General features: G+C 34.5%; 1 protein-coding gene across 1 annotated transcript; it reads right to left on the bottom strand.

The window, feature by feature from the left end:
* Positions 1–691: 691 nt before the first annotated feature.
* LOC110457662 (sulfotransferase family cytosolic 1B member 1-like) lies at positions 692–16,923 on the bottom strand. The gene is made up of 7 exons (XM_021509017.1): positions 16,748–16,923; positions 9,210–9,262; positions 8,160–8,360; positions 7,250–7,570; positions 6,711–6,814; positions 5,981–6,158; positions 692–4,720 (listed from the first exon to the last, which is right to left on the bottom strand). The coding sequence occupies exons 2-7, from the start codon at positions 9,238–9,240 to the stop codon at positions 4,605–4,607; spliced, it is 951 nt and encodes a 316-aa protein (XP_021364692.1). The 5' UTR covers positions 9,241–9,262; positions 16,748–16,923; the 3' UTR covers positions 692–4,604.
* Positions 16,924–24,031: the final 7,108 nt, after the last annotated feature.

The following is a 24,031-nucleotide window of genomic DNA, read 5'->3' on the forward strand; positions in this document are numbered from 1 at the left end:
TAACCTTTGTTGTCGCCTTCATGATTATAGCAGGATATACATTTTTAGTTGTAATAGTCATTCCTGCGCCTTTATTTAATAAACAGCTCAAATGAGTAAATAAGTTATATGATCAGAAAACAGCACAGCAAAGTTGTTTTTGTAATACAATTTATAAATTACAAGGCCGTAAGTAACAATTACTACTTTCTGTTTCTGATTACGGTTACATTGTATGCAAACCAGCTCAATCGTCAGGTGGGTTCCTTCTTCATTGGTCGTTTCGGCGCTTCCACGTCGGCCTCCGAAGGTGCGCCGGCTGAGGTTATCTGTCTCAACCTGGAACTGGTCAGCTTCGTCGACATGTTTGCGGGTGGTCTGCTGCAGTGAACACAGATTACACTGTCCATAACCTGCGATGTTAAAGTTCATTGTCACTGCTAAACACATCACTAACATGCCCTCTTCCACTCTCTCTCTTTAATCCTCCAAATCCACAGGGACGAGGTTTCTGCTTCCCTGCCTGCTTTTCCACATACCCGTCTTCTCTCCTTACCCGTTACACATTGCTCTCCACAACGAGTGCCCCGCAAACCCTCTGCAGCCAATTTCCACAGGCATGCACCATGTCCGCCAGCCCTTCTCGTGACAGGTCCTGACAAGATCTTCATATTTGTCAATCTAGTCTCACAAATTAACAATACACAATGAACGATGTATATCTCTTTTATTTATTATGTATGTCGCTAATTTCATCACCCATACAATTAATCAATTTTAGGTCAACAGATACAATGCACCGTTTAATAGTTAAAAAATGATCTGTTTACGAGTACATTCAATTCAAACTCATACACCACATGAACAATATAACAGGAATACTATATACCTTTTTAACCTTTTCAACATAAAACATTCTAGCTATCTGACAATACCGCTGTACATGTTATATGTATGAAAACTTAAGGATCCCTGTCCCATAGTACTTTTCGTATATACAGTACATATGTGTAATATCCTTTTAATTTTGTTATGGATATAATTGTAGAACAATTGGGCCAGAGCTATTCCGTTGAGGACACTTCAGACGGTTAGAGAAATAATACAACATTTTGAAGCTAAAGGTCACAATACCGATGTAGCCTTGCTTAATGTTTATACTCAGGACTCTGTTTCTGATTATTTCCTCTTTATTAATTGTTCATAAAAGTCCCAGAATGTATGGTTTTCTTTTCAGAAATGATTTATCAAACGTATAGTCCTGTCAGAAAAATGTGTCCGAAGCGTATAGTAAAAGTTGTTGGCATTGGTATGGGGATCCTTAAATATATCAGTTACTGAAAGCTCTCGTCTACTTCTCGTTTGAACAATGTTCAGGGCATATCTTACTTGTTCACATAGTTATATAACCAAGCACTACGAATCAATAAATTCTGGATACTAAAAATTAAAAGTTCAAGTTTCAAACTGTTTATTAGATGTCTTATACATATATATAAAACTTATTTTATGACATAGAAAAAACATTTGAAATAAAATATCACAAGTTAAAACAGTTTGGACATTTAATTATGTTGCAGCCACTATTTATGACGCTACAATATATAGACATTATTTCGTATATCTCGATTACATCAGAACCCCACCCATCCCTCTCCATAATAATGTATCGTAAAGTGGAGCCTAGGATGAAGTGTCAACCCCGTGTTGGCCATATACGACACCGATCCATGACTAACAAGCTTCCACTATGACGATCGTGACCTACAGCAACGGTGACCACACACGGAAAACATTTCTTCGTGTCGGGTCAGATCACATTCAGGGCAGTTTTAGGTCAAATCTGCAGATCACTTTGACATGAACCACCACAAAACATCGGTTGTAGGTGGAAATGTGCCCTGAATCTTGACATAATATTGACTTGAATTTGGCATGAAAAGTTACCTTAAATTAGAATGAACATCAGGTTAATTTTCATGAAATTGACCTAAACATATCTTCACGTAAATTTGACACGAATTTCAGGTCAATTTTAGGTCAGGAATTTTCAGGTCAAAACCTGAAGAAATGTTGCCTTTGTATACTTTGAATATACTAAACGGAAACCATGGAATATACCTTATCACTGTTTTATATAAATGATAATCCTGGTTTTAAAACAATGCCTATACACTTTGTTATAAACATTATACATCACTAACGTATGTTTTTACGAACAATAAAAATATTTTTGAAAAATGTTTAGTAAACAGGCACAATATTGATTTATTTTAATATGGAATGTGTCCAACCGACAATGGCTTTCTTCATACATAAAAGATCAGATGCACTGAGCTTTCTATGTAAACGTTATGATACTAATGACAAGACAAGCATACTTTGATGAGTATTTCATAAAAAAAACTTCTCAAAACCTTCCATATTTGCCAAGAATTTTGATATGGAATGTATATTCTGAAATTGAATGCATGACATTTATTATATGTTTGTTCTTCAAAGATTTATTAGCGAGTATTTGTATTCATAAAATGAATGATTTCGTCTCTTTATCTTTTGTAAAATGTGACTAAACAAAAACATTCACTGCCTATTCTTCAACCCTTCCTGTGGAATAACGGAAAAATAAAGTCATTTACGTTGTTATGCAGGGCGTTTCAATTACATTTCTGTTATATCACAATACTTAATATAAGTGTTTGATCTGGAAATGTTTCTTCGTGTAAATCTGCAACTCAAACATCAGGATTCCTCTTCTAGTTACAAATACGTACAGACATTCACTGCTCAAGTCGGATTAAAATAAACAGTGCATGTAAAAACACTCTCATGCCACTTAGCTTAATAATAACTGCTATTGTTTTGTATGGTCTGTTTAAACAGATTACAATACATTGGTCTAGTAAATAACTAGAATGAATTTTTGATAATTAATTGTAATGTAATTGTAACATTTGCGATGCCTATCATATTCTGGGTGTTTTTAATTTTTTTATTCCCCAACAGACAAAAGGTCATTTTTTGAATCCATCTCAAAGCAGTGTACCATGCCGTTTGTAATGTATGGAAAAACGTGATCATATCACGACAATGCCCTTTTATGGCAATAATTATAAATAGTATTCATTAAAAGAAATGTGTTGTTCCTAAAATGAAATGTTTTTACTGACCTCGGAGTGTACATAATTTCTCCTCAAAACAACTTAAAACGTGTAACCAATAAAGAAACCATGTCAGTTGCTTTACTATATGCTTCATAACTAAGCTTTGCGCCTTATTACTGACACTGTTACTTTCGCTGAAATTAAGATGTTCATCTATATCAGTCTTGCGAAATGTAATTGATTTATATTAACCTTTTTTGGTTTATAAGTCAGTTAGATTAACTTCAGCTGGTTTATCTGAGAGGTAATCGTGTCGAATGGTTATGTACGTAGGGCATGCTATGGCATAAACAATATGATATAATTACAACTTTATAAATAAACTTCCATGGAAATTAACTTAAGATGGATTCCTTCAGATTTTCTGCAATAATTTACTTTTATAGTTTTCAAAGAACTTCTGAATTTTCCTTGAGTACCAACAAATGAAAGAGAAATCTTAAAGCTATCGTGCCGCAATCTTTCGGAAAAAATGCGGTAAAAATTGAAATAATATAATTTTGTAAATATTATATGTATATTGGTATTAAAAGGTTTGAAATTACAATGGTATATTTTTGTCAAGTATTAGCTTGCAAGGTCTTCGCCGACTACTACTAATCTCACCAGGCGCATGGTTGAAGCAATGCTTACGTTATTACCATGTATAAGCGAATTCTACGGATGTAGTGTAAGTGTTAGACAGAGTCAGAGGTAATGTTTACACAATAAACGTATTTTCGTCTTCATTGATTAAGAACTATTACGTCACTTCGTTTTCTAAACGATTTTTCACAATTCAGTTAGTAAGAAGTATTAACAAAACATGATCGCAATAGCAGAAGAAGAGTGCCAAAATTTGACAAGAAATATCGTCATATAAATGGACATTGGGGCATGTGTGACATTATGTTTAACACCGAATTCTTTACGGCACGTAAGAAAATAATATTTAATTCATTTTTGTTTAATTTCTTTAACACATTTCATCCCTAAGTGTGGTATTAACGGAAAGTTGATAACATCTGCTTTGTTAGAAAAAGAAAAATGCCATTTTTTATCCTGAAGGTAACCAGCACGATATCTATAAAATAATGAAATTCAATTATGTAACTGCACAAAATCGAACCGCTTTTACATATCACGCCATTTATGTAGCGAATTCGATTGGCAGAAAAAGTAAGAGATATGATTGGGGATTTAAATATTGTCTGTTTTTGCCGAAGCAAGGTAAAAGCTGAGAATCCTTGGGTTTTAAAATAGAACCGTTCTTTACCACAAAGAGAAACCATATGCAACTGTTTATTACTTTACACCGACGGATAGGATTTGAAAGTTAGGAAAACCATCAAAATCAGATTATAATATCATACTGTTTGTGTGTCATAAATCTGTTATAGATATATAACCAAAAGGATGCATGCAAATAATGCTCAAAATACCGAAAATCGGAAGCAGGTCTCTTTGAAATCAAATAAACTCTCATGCGACTGAATAGGAATATTGGAACTTTGAATCCTTCATTTTGTTACGGTATACCGTGTCAAACTCCTCGCTCTGTGCCACAGTGAACCAGTTCTTCCAATCTCCAACTTTACCTGTTCAAAACCAACACAACATAGCGTTAAAAGCGGAAAGAGAGCATACAATAAAAGTGTCGGACATCAGCATGACACTTCCATAAGCGCACAGACTTTCGTGTCCTTGTTTCAGCAGTTTCACACTCTAACTGATGCCCGAAGTGTGCTAGTTTGTGATTACTCTGATAATGAATAAGTTTAAAGTAACGTATAGTTGATTAAACATTTACATGCCATATAGTCCGAATTATTCGGACGTTTTATCGACTTCTGTCGTCGATAAACGACGTTAATCGACGACAGACCGATATGAAAAAAGTCGATAAAACGTCAGAATAATTCGGACTACATGCCATAGTGATAAAAGGCAGCTAAACACTAAGTTTAATTTATACATCTTGAGTCGTGCACATAAGCACTTTATTTGAGTAAATAGCATAATTAGTATCGAAGAGTTGTCTCGCATGTATGCAAGCTAGGGATATGAAGAGTTACTCGCCTTGAATGGAAAGCAGAGGATTGTGGGTATTATGCATTGTATTGAGCGCGCCACTGAGAAAGTTTTGTAAACAAAAAGGTCAAACAGTACAAAGCATTTTTTTGTTAATCATTTAAAGTACAGACCTATTCTAGTATACCTTTTGAAGTTTTTAACCCACCCACGTCCTCCCTTTTTTGGAAGTAATGAAATGTAACACAAGATCTAAGTGGCGGAGTTTGGCAACCCCTACCCAGGCTTATGGCTACCAACTAATGTTTTTGTTTTACTTTATATATGATAATGCCATGATGTACTTGTCATATGTTTGCCATTTTCGTGTTTGTGTATTGTTTGTTTGACACTGTATTAAAAGTTACCATACGGTGACCTTTTTATGTTACAGGACGAAAAGTGCATAAAGATACGTAACTAACGTATAATCTACTTGGGAAAACAAATACAAATCTCTAAAATGTTATCAATAATATTTTTCTTTTGAAAAAGCATGTGCTACAAAAAAAAATGTGTTTTCGATAATACTAGCAGCCTCTTTAATCCGCGGACGCAAATCTCGGACGCTTATTTTCCGAATTGTAATAACATAAATGCGACAAATCAAAATCTCTTCCAAAAATAAAAAAGTGAGATTGGATTCACATAGTTGAACTCATACTCCCATAAACATATTACTTTATATTTATATCCCTTCTTCTAAGCGGGGATAAACGACGTATATGTATATATCTGGAAATGAATGACATAAGCATGCATTAACATATGATCTATAATTAATATACCTTTCCGAAACATGAGTCCTACGTCTATTTGTTGATTGTTACTGAAGGTATACTCCTTGGAAACGTTGGCAGTTTTTAGATTCTTAAAGCTGCATTTTTCAGCAATTGCAGCAACAAATTTATCGTCGAACTCAACATCCAGAAATGTTCCAATTTTCGCAATTTCACTCAAAGGATCCTGGTCATTGAAACAAAACAAAAAAAATATCTGATATCATATCAACACACTTACAAAACAACAGCATATCATTATACATTTTGGTACATTTGTGTGTATCTAAGATACATTGTATACAGCATTCACAATTGATGATGTGTATGTTTCCAAGTCATTAAACCAGCATTGTATACAGTACTCATTATTGATAAATACATTATACAATATGCTATTCATATCTTATTTTTTATGGGCATGGTGATGGAAAACCTACGAGCCTGACATAATTGTACACCGTTATCTTTCCGGGTACGTGTAATGTAATGTAAACAGATAATATTATGACTTTAAGAATGTATAAAGTGTAGGAATAGATAACGTTTAGGAATAGATAAAGTTTAAGAATAGATAAAGTTTAGGAATAGATAAAGTTTAAGAAAAAATGAAGTTTAAGAATAGATAAAGTTTAAGAATATATAAACTTTAGGAATAGACAAAGTGTAGGAATAGATAAAGTTTAGGAATAGATAAAGTTTAAGAATAGATAAATTTTAGGAATATGTAAAGTTTAACCTTGGTGAGGTCCTCGTAGTATAACTTGAGGAAGTCTATGTGAGAGTTATCAGTCATCACAGTCTCCCACTCCGACGTGTACTGGAACCAGCCTTGATAGAATACTGTAAATAGGTGATACGAGGGTTAAATACCTAGTAAAATACTGTAGCAGTACCTAACATAACAGTAGTGGATATAATAGGAATGCGGATCCCCGCTGACTGTTTTCATTAATAACGTTCAATAATATAAATTATAAATATTATCAATAATTTGAGTATCTTCACTCGGTATTCCTTTTCTTCAATAGAAATATAAAGGGGATATCCTTACTGTATTTTGAGATTGGCGGCGGCATATTGTTGTTATACCGTCGCAAATCATTTCGAATGACCAATCAAATGTTAAATTTCAAATGAAATAGAATAAAACATATCTAAGTTGAAAATAAGATCTTAGCGCTCCTATTTTACAATTGATTTTCAAATTATAATTCCAGATTTTTTCCCATTATTCAATATATCACAAAAAGAAGATGCATAGGATATAAGTCTCACTTTTTTCTGACAAAAACAGTTTAAGGTAATGGTCCCAATCGCCATTGTAGAAGAGGTAGTCGAAGTTTTTCGTGTGATTGTAGAAGGACACAGCTACATCTTTCGGATTTCTCTGTATGAATATCATTTTACACCTCTTCTTTACTATGCCTTTGGGTAAATGACGAAATGGCAAGTGTGTATTGAAAACTCTTGGTGATGGGATGGCTTCGAACTCCTCTGGTAGGTGAAATTCAGTTGTAACTGTTTCCTTTGATTCTTTTTCATATTCTGTGGTTCCTTTCACAAGCATACGAGTTATCTCCCATACCCAGTGCGTTCCTAGGAGTAGTATGAATTAAATCATAAAATTGGTTTGAAATTAATTGAAACGATCGAAAAAAATGGTATCCAAAAGATAGTTGAATATGAATCATTATTCGTTGTAAGAATAACTTTAAGATTGTTGTAAATGGAGATTTTTTCAGTATATTTCGCACTTTTGAATCCATAGCGAATGTTTCTAAATTTTTCATGATAAAAAGGTTTTGTATCAGTGCGGCTGACATCAATGATCACCGATACTGCAGGTTATACTGATACGATAATGTCACTGATGAAATATGTACTTTTTGTATTTATTTTTCATATTTATAATTTTGTACAAAATTGGTACTGTAGTACTGAAATTACATAAATCAAGCATATCTGACTCCCAATTGTGAGGATTTTTCGAAAGAAAAAATGACACACAGGTCATTCTTTCCTCAGAGTGTGCCATTCTTTCAAAAGAGCTTCCCATAAACCGGTTAATCATTCATAAAAGTATAGGTCAAAGTTTACATTACAGTATTATCAATTTTAATTACAATAGAAATAAATATGTACTGCGTTGCTCAATGTATAATATTCGAAATAACACCCGTATTACCTGCCTTCGGATATGCACATATAAACACATCACTTTCCCGACATGGCATTCCTTGTATCCTCTTGATGTTTGCGCGAAAGTCAGGAACAGCACCGATTTTTAACTCATAAAGGGGCTGATGTAAACCGTCATGTTCTACGTATTCTATTGTATTGCCTGCATCGTCAGTGTATCTTGTGACGTCACCGTCTTTTATTTCATCTACAACAATTTATAAAAAAAAAATGATTATATAAAAGAAACAAACCAAGAAGACAAAACGACTTATGCGTAAAACAATATCAACGAAATATTGATTTGTCAATATAAACTTAATTTATTATCTGGGCCTAGTTGTTCAAAAGGTCATTAGCTTAATCAGTGATTAGCGCAAATTTTCAGTTTTGTGTATCTTTAAAACACAACCATTGAATTAGTCAAAACTTTCCAGGTATCAAATATTAAGTAGAATTAATTTACATGCAAAATTATTAAAGGTTGAAATATGACGTTAAACAGTGATTAAGCTGGCCACCTTTTGAACAACTGGGCCCTGGTATAATGTCACCGAGATAAAGCTGAAGAAAGGACAAGATAACTGATGTATCTTCCTTCACGTCTAATAAGCTCTTATATAACATGCTAAAATAAATTACTTCGTTCCCATTTATACTCGATGTACGGACCTGACATTAATTGGATTTGTCTTATGCCACTTGCACCAATTCAAGGTTTTTCATGTGAAGCTTTCCTTTCATCATATTTTGCCCTAGTTTTATCGATTTTTGGTTCGGATTACGGTTTTGTTAAAACTTCTGTATTCTTTTGTTGTTCTATACAGCAAGGAATTCCTTTAAGTTTTTACTGGGCATATTAAAATTAGTATTTGTGGAGACAACACATGAAAATAAATGCATACACATCATCTGAAGTATCTTATTTTTTTCTATCTTCTTCGATGTACTCGATATATTGAGTATCTTGCACATACATAATACATAGAGTTGTTTATCACATCGCACTGGACGATGGGACATTTTCGTTGGACAAATTACAAAATATGGAACATACCTGCTTTGTACACATCGTCTTTGTCCGCCATCTTGTTTCATATACCGGTACACCTATGAAAAGAAGGACGATCCAATGTCAATATCACTGTAGTTCAACTGTGAATGCTCACGTGAAACGTTGGGGTTTGAGTTCTACTCCCTTAAAATTCGCCACTATATTGTTTGTTTATTGTTACCAAATTGCTTAACGCCGAGTTGAAAATATTAACATTTACATAGAATACTGATGTTTTAGCAATGATACTGTTTCAGTGCTTGTCGTCCCCACTGTATAACTTCATTTCAGATTATACATAAGTGTACTCCTGTGTAAATGAAACCTCCAGGTAAAAAATGACAAATCAAGATGTAAAATAATAACCAAAAATGTGGAATTACATCTCAGTAAATAACACTTGCCTACATACTGTAGAATCGGGGAAAAAATGGTGTGATTTTTGTTGGCATTTCTTATTATATTTACAATTGGCGTTGTGAACATTTCGCACTGGCAATGTTCCCATACTATATAGTTCGTGTTGTGATATTATGTTTACATGTGCATAACGTTAACGTGCTTATCTTAACGCTGAATTAATAGACACACAATTAGCGATAATACACAAACGACTGACAAAATAGTATCAGATCAGTTTTGTTCATCATGTTTGGCATGCTAAAAAAGTACTTTACTGGTTTTGATATTACATAAAAAGGATTTTGTAGACAGAATACATAAATATGGAAAGTTTTTAAATAAGTTTAAAATATAGACTACCATTGTAACTATATGTAGGCAAGTTGACAATGTTGGTTATAGCTTAAAATTTGTGAACATTTTGCATGTTTTTCTAATTAAAAGTATCACTACGCTTACTTCATGTATACCAATATGAAATATTTTTTATCAAAATAACGGTAATTTTATACACTGTACACTATCATAATTCATTTTCAAAATAACATTCGCCTTTAACATTTTTCTGTCATTTTGTTAGGATACCCCCGTCACTCAATCTGGTGTTATGCAAGGAGGTCCACTATCGTTATCAGGAGCAATTATGAATAAACATTTATGCAGTTATTGATCATTTTTATGTATCTACATATGACAAAAGAATAAAAGAAATCAAAGTCGGGGCAAAATGTTGACCCTTCCTTTACAGAAAATTATCTATCAGACCTGTTGCAGCAGTTTTTGTACTTTTTATAGCTATTTATTATATCCAGATTTTATTTAATCCATCCTATGAAGCTGAATGGCTTATGCTAAGCTGATTATATGGCAGGTATTCACCATAGTAATATCTGATTTAGCTGTCCGCCAGGCTACAGCTTAGTAGGCAATATCTGGTAAAACTCATTATGACGAATGAAACCGTGTTAGATAGTAGGGCAACGGAATTTACTGGGAAGAACTGAAGTTGATTACAGTTTTCCATACAATACAAAATATGAATGCACCATGGAAACGAATGTAATAAATGTTATTGCTGATGTAAACAGCGCCTGGTTCAGAACTCTAACACTTGCTGTTTCCTGGTTCCTTCCGTCACAAGGCTAGTAATGAATCACACTATTGTGTATTGATTCTATAATAAATTATACGCGAAACTGTTCCTAACACGTACGTCGGGGAGATTATTAAGTAATGACTGTTAAGGGACAGCAGACTTTCTTAAATTCCCTTAATTAATTGACGGACACTTAACTGTTTAGCAAGACGATCACAAATAATGTACTGTAACGCACAATAACGTCACATATTGAAACGAACAATAACGTCACATACTGAAACATACAATAACGTCACATACTGAAACGAACAATAACGTCACATACTGAAACGTACAATAACGTCACATAATGAAACGAACAATAACGTAACATATTGAAACGAACTATCACTTCACATATTGAAACGAACAATAACATCACGTACTGAAACGAACAATAACGTCACATACTGAAACGTACAATAACGTCACATACTGTAACGTTCAACAACGTCACATTCTGAAACGTAAAAAAAAGTCACATACTAAAACGAACAATAACGTCACATACTGAAACGTACAATAACGTCACATAATGAAACGAACAATAACGTAACATATTGAAACGAACTATCACGTCACATATTGAAACGAACAATAACATCACGTACTGAAACGAACAATAACGTCACATACTGAAACGAACAATAACGTCACATACTGTAACGTACAATAACGTCACATACTGTAACGTTCAACAACGTCACATTCTGAAACGTACAAAAAAGTCACATACTGAAACGAACAATAACGTCACATACTGAAACGTACAATAACGTCACATACTGGAACGAACAATAACGTCACATACTGTAACGTTCAACAACGTCACATTCTGAAACGCAAAAAAAAGTCACATACTAAAACGAACAATAACGTCACATACTTAAACGTACAATAACGTCACATACTGTAACGTTCAACAACGTCACATTCTGAAATGTAAAAAAAAGTCACATACTAAAACGAACAATAACGTCACATACTGAAACGCACAATAACGTCACATACTGGAACGAACAATCACGTCACATACTGTAACGTTCAACAACGTTACATTCTGAAACGTAAAAAAAAGTCACATACTAAAACGAACAATAACGTCACATACTGAAACGTACAATAACGTCACATACTGTAACATACAATAACGTCACATACTGAAACATACAATAACATCACATACTGTAACGTACAATAACGTCACATAATGTAACGTTCAACAACGTCACATTCTGAAATGTAAAAAAAAGTCACATACTAAAACGAACAATAACGTCACATACTGAAACGCACAATAACGTCACATACTGGAACGAACAATAACGTCACATACTGTAACGTACAATAACGTCACATACTGTAACGGTCAACAACGTCACATTCTGAAACGTAAAAAAAAGACACATACTAAAACGAACAATAACGTCACATACTGAAACGTAAAATAACGTCACATACTGTAACGTACAATAACGTCACTTAATGTAACGTTCAACAACGTCACATTCTGAAATGTAAAAAAAAGTCACATACTAAAACGAACAATAACGTCACATACTTAAACGTACAATAACGTCACATACTGTAACATACAATAACGTCACATACTGAAACATACAATAACATCACATACTGTAACGTACAATAACGTCACTTAATGTAACGTTCAACAACGTCACATTCTGAAACGAACAAAAAAGTCACATACTGAAACGAACAATAACGTCACATACTGGAACGTTCAATAACGTCACATACTGTAACGTACAATAACGTCAGATACTGTAACGTTCAACAACGTCACATTCTGAAACGTAAAAAAGTCACATACTAAAACGAACAATAACGTCACATACTGAAACGTACAATAACGTCACATAATGAAACGAACAATAACGTAGCATATTGAAACGAACTATCACGTCACATATTGAAACGAACAATGACGTCACATACTGAAACGAACAATAACGTCACATACTGGAACGTTCAATAACGTCACATACTGTAACGTACAATAACGTCACATACTGTAACGTTCAACAACGTCACATTCTGAAACGTAAAAAAAGTCACACACTAAAACGAACAATAACGTCACATACTGAAACGTACAATAACGTAAAATACTGTAGCGTCCAATAACATCACATACTGTAACGTACAATAACGTCACATAATGTAACGTTCAACAACGTCACATTCTGAAACGTAAAAAAAGTCACACACTAAAACGAACAATAACGTCACATACTGAAGCGAACGATAACGTCACATACTGTAACGTACAATAATGTCAAATACTGAAGCGTACAATAACGTCATATACTGTAACGTACAATAACGTCACATAATGTAACGTTCAACAACGTCACATTCTGAAACGTAAAAAAGTCACATACTAAAACGAACAATAACGTCACATACTGAAACAAACGATAACGTCACATACTGTAACGTACAATAAAGTCAAATACTGAAGCGTACAATAACGTCATATACTGTAACGTACAATAACGTCACATACTGTTACGTACGATAAAGTCACATACTGAAACGATCAATAACATCACATACTGAAACGAACAGTAACATCACATACTGACACGTACAGTAACGTAACATATTGAAATATAGTTATCCCAAACATTGAAATCGACAGTTACATCGTAAAATGAGATTAACACTCACATCACACATAGAGATTTACAGTGACACAATAATGTGTTTTGTAACATACATTTAAGAGTATAGATCTAGTCAACTTCTGATTGAAGGTTTGTTCAAAGCGTACAAAGGGCGATTTTCATTATGGCTTATCTGTATCATACTGTAACGTACGATAACGTCACATACTGTAACGTACAATAATGTCAAATACTGAAGCGTACAATAACGTCACATACTGGAACGTACAATAACGTCACATACTGTAACATACAATAACGTCACATACTGTAACTTACAATAACGTCAAATACTGTAACGTACAACAAAGTCACATACTGTAACGTACAATAACGTTACATACTGTTACGTACAATAACGTCATAATCTGTAACGTACAATAACGTCACATACTGTTACGTACAATTCACATATTGAAACGAACAATAACGTCACATACTAAAACGAACTATAACGTCACGTACTGAAACTGTACAATGACGTCACATACTGAAACGTACAATAACGTCATAATCTGTAACCTACAATAGTAACATATTGAAACGAACTATCACGTCACATACTGAAACGAACAATAACGCCACATACTGAAACGAACGATAACGTCACATACTGTAACGTACAATAATGTCAAATACTGAAGCGTACAATAACGTCATATACTGTAACGTACAATAACGTCACATACTGTAACGGTCAACAACGTCACATTCTGAAACGTAAAAAAAGTCACACACTAAAACGAACAATAACGTAACATACTGAAACGTACAATAACGTCACATCCTGTAACATACAATAACGTCACAGACTGTAACGTACAATAACGTCAAATACTGTAGCGTACAATAACGTCACATACTTTAACGTACAATAACGTCACATACTCTAACGTACAATAACGTCATATACTGAAACGTACAATAACGTCATAATCTGTCACCTACAATAACGTCAAATACTGAAACATACACTAACGTCACATACTGTTACGTACAATAACGTTATAATCCCTAACGTACAATATCGTCACATACTGAACGTACAATAACGTCAAATACTGAAGCGTGCAATAACGTCACATACTGTAACGTACAATAATGTCAAATACTGAAGCGTACAATAACGTCACATACTGGAACGTACAATAACGTCACATACTGTAACATACAATAACGTCACATACTGTAACGTAGATAACGTCCCATACTGAAACGTACAACAACGTCCCTGAAACTGTACAATGACGTCACATACTGAAACGTACAATAACGTCAAATACTGTAGCGTACAATAACGTCACATACTTTAACGTACAATAACGTCACATACTCTAACGTACAATAACGTCATATACTGAAACGTACAATAACGTCACATAATGAAACGAACAAAAACGTCACATACTGAAACGAACAATAATGTCACATACTGAAACGAACGATAACGTCGCATACTGTAGGGGACAATGGCGTCACTTAATGTAACGTTCAAGAACGTCACATTCTGAAACGTACAAAAACGTCACATACTGAAACGAACAATAACGCCACATACTGAAACGAACGATAACGTCAAATACTGTAACGTACAACAAAGTCACATACTGTAACGTACAATAACGTCACATAATGTAACGTTCAACAACGTCACATTCTGAAACGTAAAAAAAGTCACACACTAAAACGAACAATAACGTCACATACTGAAGCGAACGATAACGTCACATACTGTAACGTACAATAAAGTCACATACTGTAACATACAATAACGTCTCATACTGTAGCGTACAATAACGTCACATACTTTAACGTACAATAACGTCACATACTCTAACGTACAATAACGTCATATACTGAAACGTACAATAACGTCATAATCTGTCACCTACAATAACGTCAAATACTGAAACATACACTAACGTCACATACTGTTACGTACAATAACGTCATAATCTGTAACCTACAATAGTAACATATTGAAACGAACTATCACGTCACATATTGAAACGAACAATAACATCACGTACTGAAACGAACAATAACGTCACATACTGTAACGTACAATAACGTCACATACTGTAACGTACGATAAAGTCACATACTGAAACGAACAATAACATCACATACTGAAACGAACAATAACATCACATACTGAAACGTACAGTAACGTAACATATTGAAATATAGTTATCCCAAACATTGAAATCGACAGTTACATCGTAAAATGAGATTAACACTCACATCACACATAGAGATTTACAGTGACACAATAATGTGTTTTGTAACATACATTTAAGAGTATAGATCTAGTCAACTTCTGATTGAAGGTTTGTTCAAAGCGTACAAAGGGCGATTTTCATTATGGCTTATCTGTATCTGGCCAAGCGAAGTGACGTGGAGATTTTTTTTCCCCAAGTTTGACTATGTCAGAATTTTTTTATTTCAATCTTTGCAACGGAGCGAGGCAAATATGGTGTCTGAGATCACAGCACCACTTTCATCGCATGGCAGAGCAAACGAGAAGAGCTTTAATTGAGCGGAGAAAGGGAATAATGTGTTTTTCCTTGAAGACGTTTTACTTAGATATTTCAAGTTCTACTGAGTGGAGCAAAAAAAAGACTCTTTTGCAACCTGTTTCACTCTATCATTTCAACCGCCGAGTGGAGCTAGGCAAATATTGATGTTAAGTGTTCTCTGTGCCAAAAGTTAAGTCAATAGTCGAATTTCTACCCCCTCAACTCCGATCCACGTAAGAAAGTAGCACTTCATATTGAAACGTACTAATCAAGATACATAGTGCACATTGTACAGAAACAAACAGTATTTAGGATTTCAGAGGGACGGGAATACAACTTTAAAGCTTATATTACTTCCTATCACAAACACTGAAATGCACTGTAAATCGGACAGTTTTATATTAACTACCTCCTACTTAAAAGACACGGCACATTAGCTGTGTCACGATGAGAATCGTCAAACCTCCCTGTTAAAAGAAAGGTAAATGCTAGTAAATTGTGTGATTATAGATATAAGATAATAATGAAATATTTAATAATCCGAATAAGACATGGAACAATGTCATTTACCTAGTATACATTGAGAATAACATTGATGGTGTACAAAAATACTGAATGGATAACGCAAACGATGTCAAACATAAACAAAGTGATATAAATAGATATAACCTTGACCTTGCTCCAATATTAACTAAAAAAAGATCAAGCACCAACTTACTACAAGGCACAATTTTCAGTCATCAGGTTATAGAAGTATAAAAGCGTTTTAAACGTCAACTACGAGAAACTTACCCTGCTATCTCGAGGTCTGAATGCTTACACGGTATACATATGCCTCCGTCAGCTGTGTTTACGATCAATAGAGCTGATGAACCTTACAAGAGTCTAGTCTAAGGAAAAACACACATGTGATACATGTGTTTCTCACTACGTATACCTTAACAGGCCATGCCTACGTGGTTATTGGTAAGCCTCTCTTACTGCACCACTAACATAGATAGTACATCATCAGGTACTCGCACGTATCTCGTATATAGGTATTACAGTCTCTATAGTCTGAGTGTTCGAAGATTTGTTAGTTTAACGGTTCATTAAGTCATAAGACCGATCGTGTAACCCCGTGTAACATTAATTATGAATTTGTGAGATTTCGTTGATAATGATAGCTATTTTTTGAAAAAATAAATTTACCATTAAGGTGATCATGCTTTAAATAACGCGACCTCGTGATGTTTGTCATGTAGTACAGCCCGATGAACCCGATGACGGTGTGAAATTACTACGCAACACAGACAGATACTCGCATCTAACACAGAAAATGATATAACCAAACAGCTAGGTATACATTTAATCTGACACCAGTATAGACAGTAATGAAATAATTATCATATATATACAAATATAGAATAAAACCACACAGACACGAGCAATACTACGTAATACATACGGTATATATATAGATAAGAACTTATATATATATAATAATGAAACCACACAGGTATGTACTGCAATATTACTTAACTTAGATACAAACAATCAACACAGAAAACAATAGGACCACACAGGTATATATGTGTACATATTTTCCGACACAAGTAACTAGTAATACTATTAAATTAATTAGTATTGACAATAATAGAATAAAACCAGACAAACACAGACATATGGCTGTCAAACGTTGCAATATTCAATAATTTTATATGTATGCAACATGTGTGCAATCATTAAATACAACGCAGGTATATACCACGAAACTCCGATACAAACATGTAATAAGACGCAGGTATATACTACGAAACTCCGATACAAACAGTTTATACGACACAGTCAGGTATATACTACGAAACCCCGATACAAACAGTTAATACGACACAGGTATGTACTACGAAACTCCGATACAAACATTTAATACGACACAGGTATATACTACGAAACTCCGATACAAACAGTTAATACGACACAGGTATATACTACGAAATTCCGATACAAACAGTTAATACTTATTTAAGTAGGACTGCACTGGTATCTACTTGCATTAGGAAATATACTATGTAACATTAACAGGGGAAAATTTATTAACAAAGGAAAGACCTCATAAACAGGCACTATGGTAAATATCTAGAAAATGTCTGTAAGACATAAATGCCCCCGCTCATGGGACGGGACGCGATGGGACGGACTTGGGCAACACATCTTTCATCTTTTGACAAGCACAATTTCTATGCTGTCAAATATATATGAACGGCGGTTTTTTAATTGTCATGCCGGTATGAACGCAAATCGGTTACATTCATATTGCATGAAGCCCGCTAGGAAATTAAAAAAACGCTGATCAATCCGTATATTTACATTTTTACTATAGAACAATTGTTTAATTGTATTCATTGGTTGATTTGAAACAGGAAGAAAACGCAAGGACTTAGATCCGGTGAATAGGATGGTTGGTCAATCTGAACTATTTTCTCTTGCTTCAAAAACGCCTGTTCAATATTGCTTTTGTGGGATGAAGCATTATCGTGAATTTTCTTGATGACGTTCAATTCTTTATTTGGATGCTTTTTCATGTAGAATCTTTTGACAGGCTTTAGTACTTTATCCCTGTAACACCTGGCATTGGTAGTTTTCCCTTCCTCGCGCGGTATCTCTACCACACGCTCACTAGAATTGAACAACAAATGGCATACAAAACGTTCTTGGCGCTGTTTAAGGGTCTTGTAATCACTGGCCATTCTCCATTCTCGACAACCATTGCTTTCTATTTATGCGCTTCTGGCGTTCAAAGTAGTACGCCCAGGTCTCATCCGCACTGAGTGACTCGGATAGCTTTCTTGAGCCGCAATAACCATACTTTTTCAATATATTTTAGCACATATCATTTTTTTGTCCTTTTGTCTTTAATCTAAGCACTTGGTCAGAATATGATGCGTATTGACTTCTGAAATGCCACCCAAATGAGATTTCTCAGAAGCAGTATATCGACCATCACCCATCCTTAACTTCCTTGATGTCTGGCCGTGTGTTCTCTTTGATGTCAACTTTACCATCCTTGAATTTGTTCAACCAACTGCAAACACTGTGACGGCAGAGGTGCCTGTTATGCTGCCCAACTCTGCATATATCTGAGTTGGCGGTATCTGTAAAGCACACCTTGGTTTAGAATTGGAAAGTATTTCGGATGTGACCCAACCTTCATTTTAGCATTGAAAAGAAGCCTTTATTCACGAGTGCATACCATTTAACAACGAATAACGTGTTCACTTCTGTCGAATGATTTCAAAATTTTGCGCGTACATTGTCCTGTAAACACAGTAATACTGTAAGAGTAAAGACGCTTAACTATTCTATTGTCCGTTCGTACGGGAGCTGTGTGATGGCAGAATTTATTGAAAGGCCCTCGTACCTAAATAAAACACATTTCACAGAATAGCAAATACTGATGGATACAGTGTGTTTACTAGCAGTTTTAGGTGTGATTGTATTTTGAAAAGTGTTGAATAGGAAGTAAAACGGATATGGCGCGTGCCAGACGAATATTGTGCTTGTTGAGCGGATATAACGCGTGCCATTCGCACAGAATAAAGTCTATGCGCAGTAAGCAGCATCACACATGCAATACATCCCATATAACGGACAAGTATGTTATAAAATAAATTATATTATGGATATTTTGTTTGTATTTGTGTTTCCTTAAGGTTGTGTTTGCTATACACGACTCTTAACAAATGTTATAGTATATTGATAAATTACAGGGGTTACCTTCATGTACGTTCTCTACATCCCTGTTATATATATATACTCCTAACGAAATCAAACACACGTGGTTCTCTATTTAAAAGGTTTCAGATGTTAAACCCTGACCAATCGCAATGCTAACACATGACCGTTAAAGAATACAGGGGAGCGACACCCGATTTCACACCTAGTCAATGTTACCGTTACGGTGCCGCACGATTCTTTTTCAAACTAGTCTTTTTTATCATCCACAAGATTTGCGCGTACACAACCTTCGACTTAGTCATGACGCATTCCAGAGGTACGGAGAACGTAGGTGAGGGTAATCCTGTTGTATCAAGGATGTTTATCGTTTCAAATAATCATAACGTATTTTATATCAAAAAGTAACTTGTAGATTTGTTTGACATGTTTTAACTGGTTGTGTGATGATTTTGAATTTCCCGATCAAGTCCACTAAGGCTAAGCTTTAATTTAATAATGATGGAACATTCAATGAGTTAGACTCCATCGTAATTATCCTTGATTAAAAGCATGAACACCGTATAAATAATTTGTGGGTGTCCAAAAATATAATTAAGCCACTGTAGAACATATCATTCTGTGACAGTCATTGTCACTGACACTGCAGACATGGGGAAATTAAACACTCAAATAATAAAAACTTTACGGTTATTATATTTTTTTCGATGAAATTCTCTTGTTTTGATATGGAATTCGTTGGATTTCTATCGATTGTTATTCATGTTACTCCTTATACATAAACCAAAATGTTCCTGCTTTTTTAATGTCAAATAGTATTAACAATTTCCATGTCACTACTTTGTTTCTTTTGAATAGCTTTACTGGGTCTCTTCATTGTGGTCGTCTGGATGAAATATGTTATGATTATTAGGGGATAACCCTACTGTGTTTTGAAATTTGCGGCGGTATATCGTGATTATACTGTCGCAAATTGAGTCGCGTCGCCAGTAACACGGATTTTTGCCTAAGTATAATGACGATATAACGCCGCGAATTGCAAAATACAGTAGGGTTATCCCCATTCTAATTCATATAAACCAAAATCAGCGAAAGAAACAACGATTTTAAGATGTTTTTGAGTGTTTTCCTCAAATTCCGGGTGTCTCTGCTCTGGATTGGTGACGTCAGAAATATTCAAAGTGAGGCGAAATTACGTTGACCTTTAAGGGTCACGCTATTGTTCGTGACGTCATGAATAATCAATTTCATGACGTGTCAGGGTGATCCGGAGTCATTGACGTCAATAACAATCGTTGTAAAATATACATGTATATAGCCAGATGTTGTAATATTAATGTTCAATTATAATCAATATCATTATTATTATTAAAGAGAAGAATATTTAGCACTTAGTTTTCTTCACCATTCAACTCAAAATGACGTCATCTTTCATTTGTAATGTGTAAAGATTATTATACATTATACATCTCGTAATGTTGTAGCTTCTTGTAATCGGATGATAACATGGCATTATTATGACATGAAATTAGCATTTTTAAGTGGCGTCATCGCGTTTCCATCGAAAATGTCTGATTCGTTGTAAAATATACATGTATACAGCCAGATGTTGCAATATCAAAGCGAAGAATATTAAGCACTTATTTTTCTGAACCATTCAATACAAAGTGGCGTCATTTATGGTTTATAATATAAATATATTATACACTGAGTTATATAATAATTAAAATAATTCGTACGGAACAAGAGGATAGTAACGATAAGATGTCTATCCAGGGATACTGCGAAATCAAATAATAATGATATACAACATTTGATATAGCGCCCTATCTAGCTAACATAAGCCACTCTAATGCACTTTATAATACATAGATATACAATTAATACAAGTAGCATATACAGTTATCAATACAATTTTTGAGGAATTTGCAGAAGCTGCCTTAACAGAGGCTAACTAATAGTCTATGGCACCTGGCTGATATCTCCCTATGTGTGCATGCCTACGTGTGTGCTGGAGATGTAATGTATTCTGTTTGCCATTTATAGTCCCACCTCACTTGAATGCCACAGCACATATACCGAAACATCCATCCCAGACCAATGTATACTCCACATTGGTTGTTGGAGTTGTGTGGGCAGGAGAAAAACAGTTTCTCTGATTATCCATGCGTACGACGACTTCGGGGATCGAACCTCGGCCGGCAGCGTAGAAGGCCGGGGTGTTAACCACTCGACCAATCCGCCCAAAGAAACAATTATGATTATATCGTCAAATTAGTATATTCAACTTTATTTTTGTCGATGTCTTTGAGCACGTTATAATTGTATTGCACATACTAGAACTAAACCTTCTATTAACATTTGCTTGTCAAAATATCATGTTTCATTCAAGTTCAACATTCAATCATATACTCCAATTCAACTGAAAGTCAAATTGAAAACTTTTCGGAATATATTCAGAATTGTATATTTACATTTCTGCAAAAGGTTAATTGTTTTCTATATCATTTTTTCCTCTGAACGTTCAACAAAATATTAAAACATATGCTCCCTTGTTGTACTCAAAAGAAAAAAATCATAAGATGATAATTGGATAATTACAATCAAATGGCACATTAACATTAAGTAACAACAGACCTTAGGACTCTAAACGCACAGGGGATGTGAAACACAAATATGATATAATAGTATACAACTTATTCATGGTAATATATTCAAATTGCATACAGTATGGGATTAAAAATATAGTGAGTGTTGTTACATTTGTTATCATTCACTTTATTAAACGAGGGAGTAAATCAAGTGATGGTAATAAATATAGGCAAGCTTTGCATTTATCACTAAAACTTGATTTACTCACTTACCTAAGATTCCTTAATGATATTATCTAAATTCATTACAAAACAGTTTTGACAAATTGCACACGGAAGCTTTTCTTATAAAAAAAACACATTTTAAGTTGGTAACATGCAATAATGTCCTATTAATCAAATCAAATTTCAATGCAGGCGTTAACTTACCTTTAACACCAGTTGTTAATGAAATCCAAATAATGTTTTTCCCTGAGAAAAGCACATTGTAAGTGTACGGAGTCCAAATATTGTCTGTTGATAAAAAGAATGACTTTCTTTTTGGAAGCACGTTTGTTGCGTCGCTATAAAATAAAAAAATCCATATATTTTCCAGGAGTGATGGTCGAGTTTCTGTCTGTGGTTGTCAGCCTGAGTATCCCCAATCCATAGCCATGTTTCTCCAGTGTGAGGGAAAGTCGTCAATATTCAAATTGCCTTACTTAAAACCTTAGATTGTGTAAGCGGGAATCAAGAAACAACGTTGCTTGGCTCCAATCTAATGAATAAATTTGAATGTAAACAAGATGCTATGATGGCTGTAATTAGCCGGAGCGTCTTCGCCTGATGAAAGGACCCGTTCATATACCGTTCTTTATGGCAGATATCGGATGCTGTGTCTGCAGAGGAAATCGTTATATTTTATCTGTAAATCATATCATTGCTGCATAAACAGAACAGAACCATTTTACTGGCAGGCTGTTCGTTATCGCTACGGACGCTAACAAGATGACAATATTCCATAACCAAGACATGATTTTTGGACTTGCCAGCTTAGCTCGGTCAAGCAGTATGTCAAGTTATGTTATTGTTTGCAATACGATCGAAAATCATTATAGTTTGGATCGTCGTTTAAATATTGATAAATGACGTCAATTTATCTTAACGTGTCTATACTTTATCAGTAAATATTGAACGTACTGTCATAAACTATAAAACACAAAGCCAAGTTGGCAAGAGTATTTCCTCCGTAGCTGTTTAAATCTCGCTGCATCGACCCACCACACTGCAGAAGATGCAATGTCAATAGTTGAAACAAGAAACATGATAATCCTTTCATGCCTCTCAAATGAAATACGTTGGTATTTCAAAATTGGAACGCCAGAATATTGGACCTTTCAAGCGTTTATGTAATAAATTGAATAACACATAGAGAAGTTCTTTTCGTGAGAATGTCTAAATTGCATAACATAGCACGTTAATTGAAATAATTCCATGGATCAGTTTATATATAAATGCGAGTAATTTGATAACAAAGCAATTAACCGATGGCCAAATTATCTGTTACCAAGATTCAAGTTCCAAGATTTGTGTATTCACTTATGACGCACAAGGTGTATAACAAGAGATCAACATCTTACCAGAACGTAGATGTTGTTTGATTGTGTGTTGGTTTGTGACGTCTTCACAACACATGGCCTATATAAGTTCTGATGAGTCATCGTGACAAGGGAGGCATTAGAAAGTTACAGCATTGTCTCTTTTAAGTCCCGTAGAAACCCTACGAGTGAAA

The sequence above is a fragment of the Mizuhopecten yessoensis genome, unplaced genomic scaffold, assembly GCF_002113885.1.
Source record: "Mizuhopecten yessoensis strain PY_sf001 unplaced genomic scaffold, ASM211388v2 scaffold9289, whole genome shotgun sequence".
In the NCBI taxonomy this organism is placed as follows: Eukaryota; Metazoa; Mollusca; class Bivalvia; order Pectinida; family Pectinidae; genus Mizuhopecten; species Mizuhopecten yessoensis.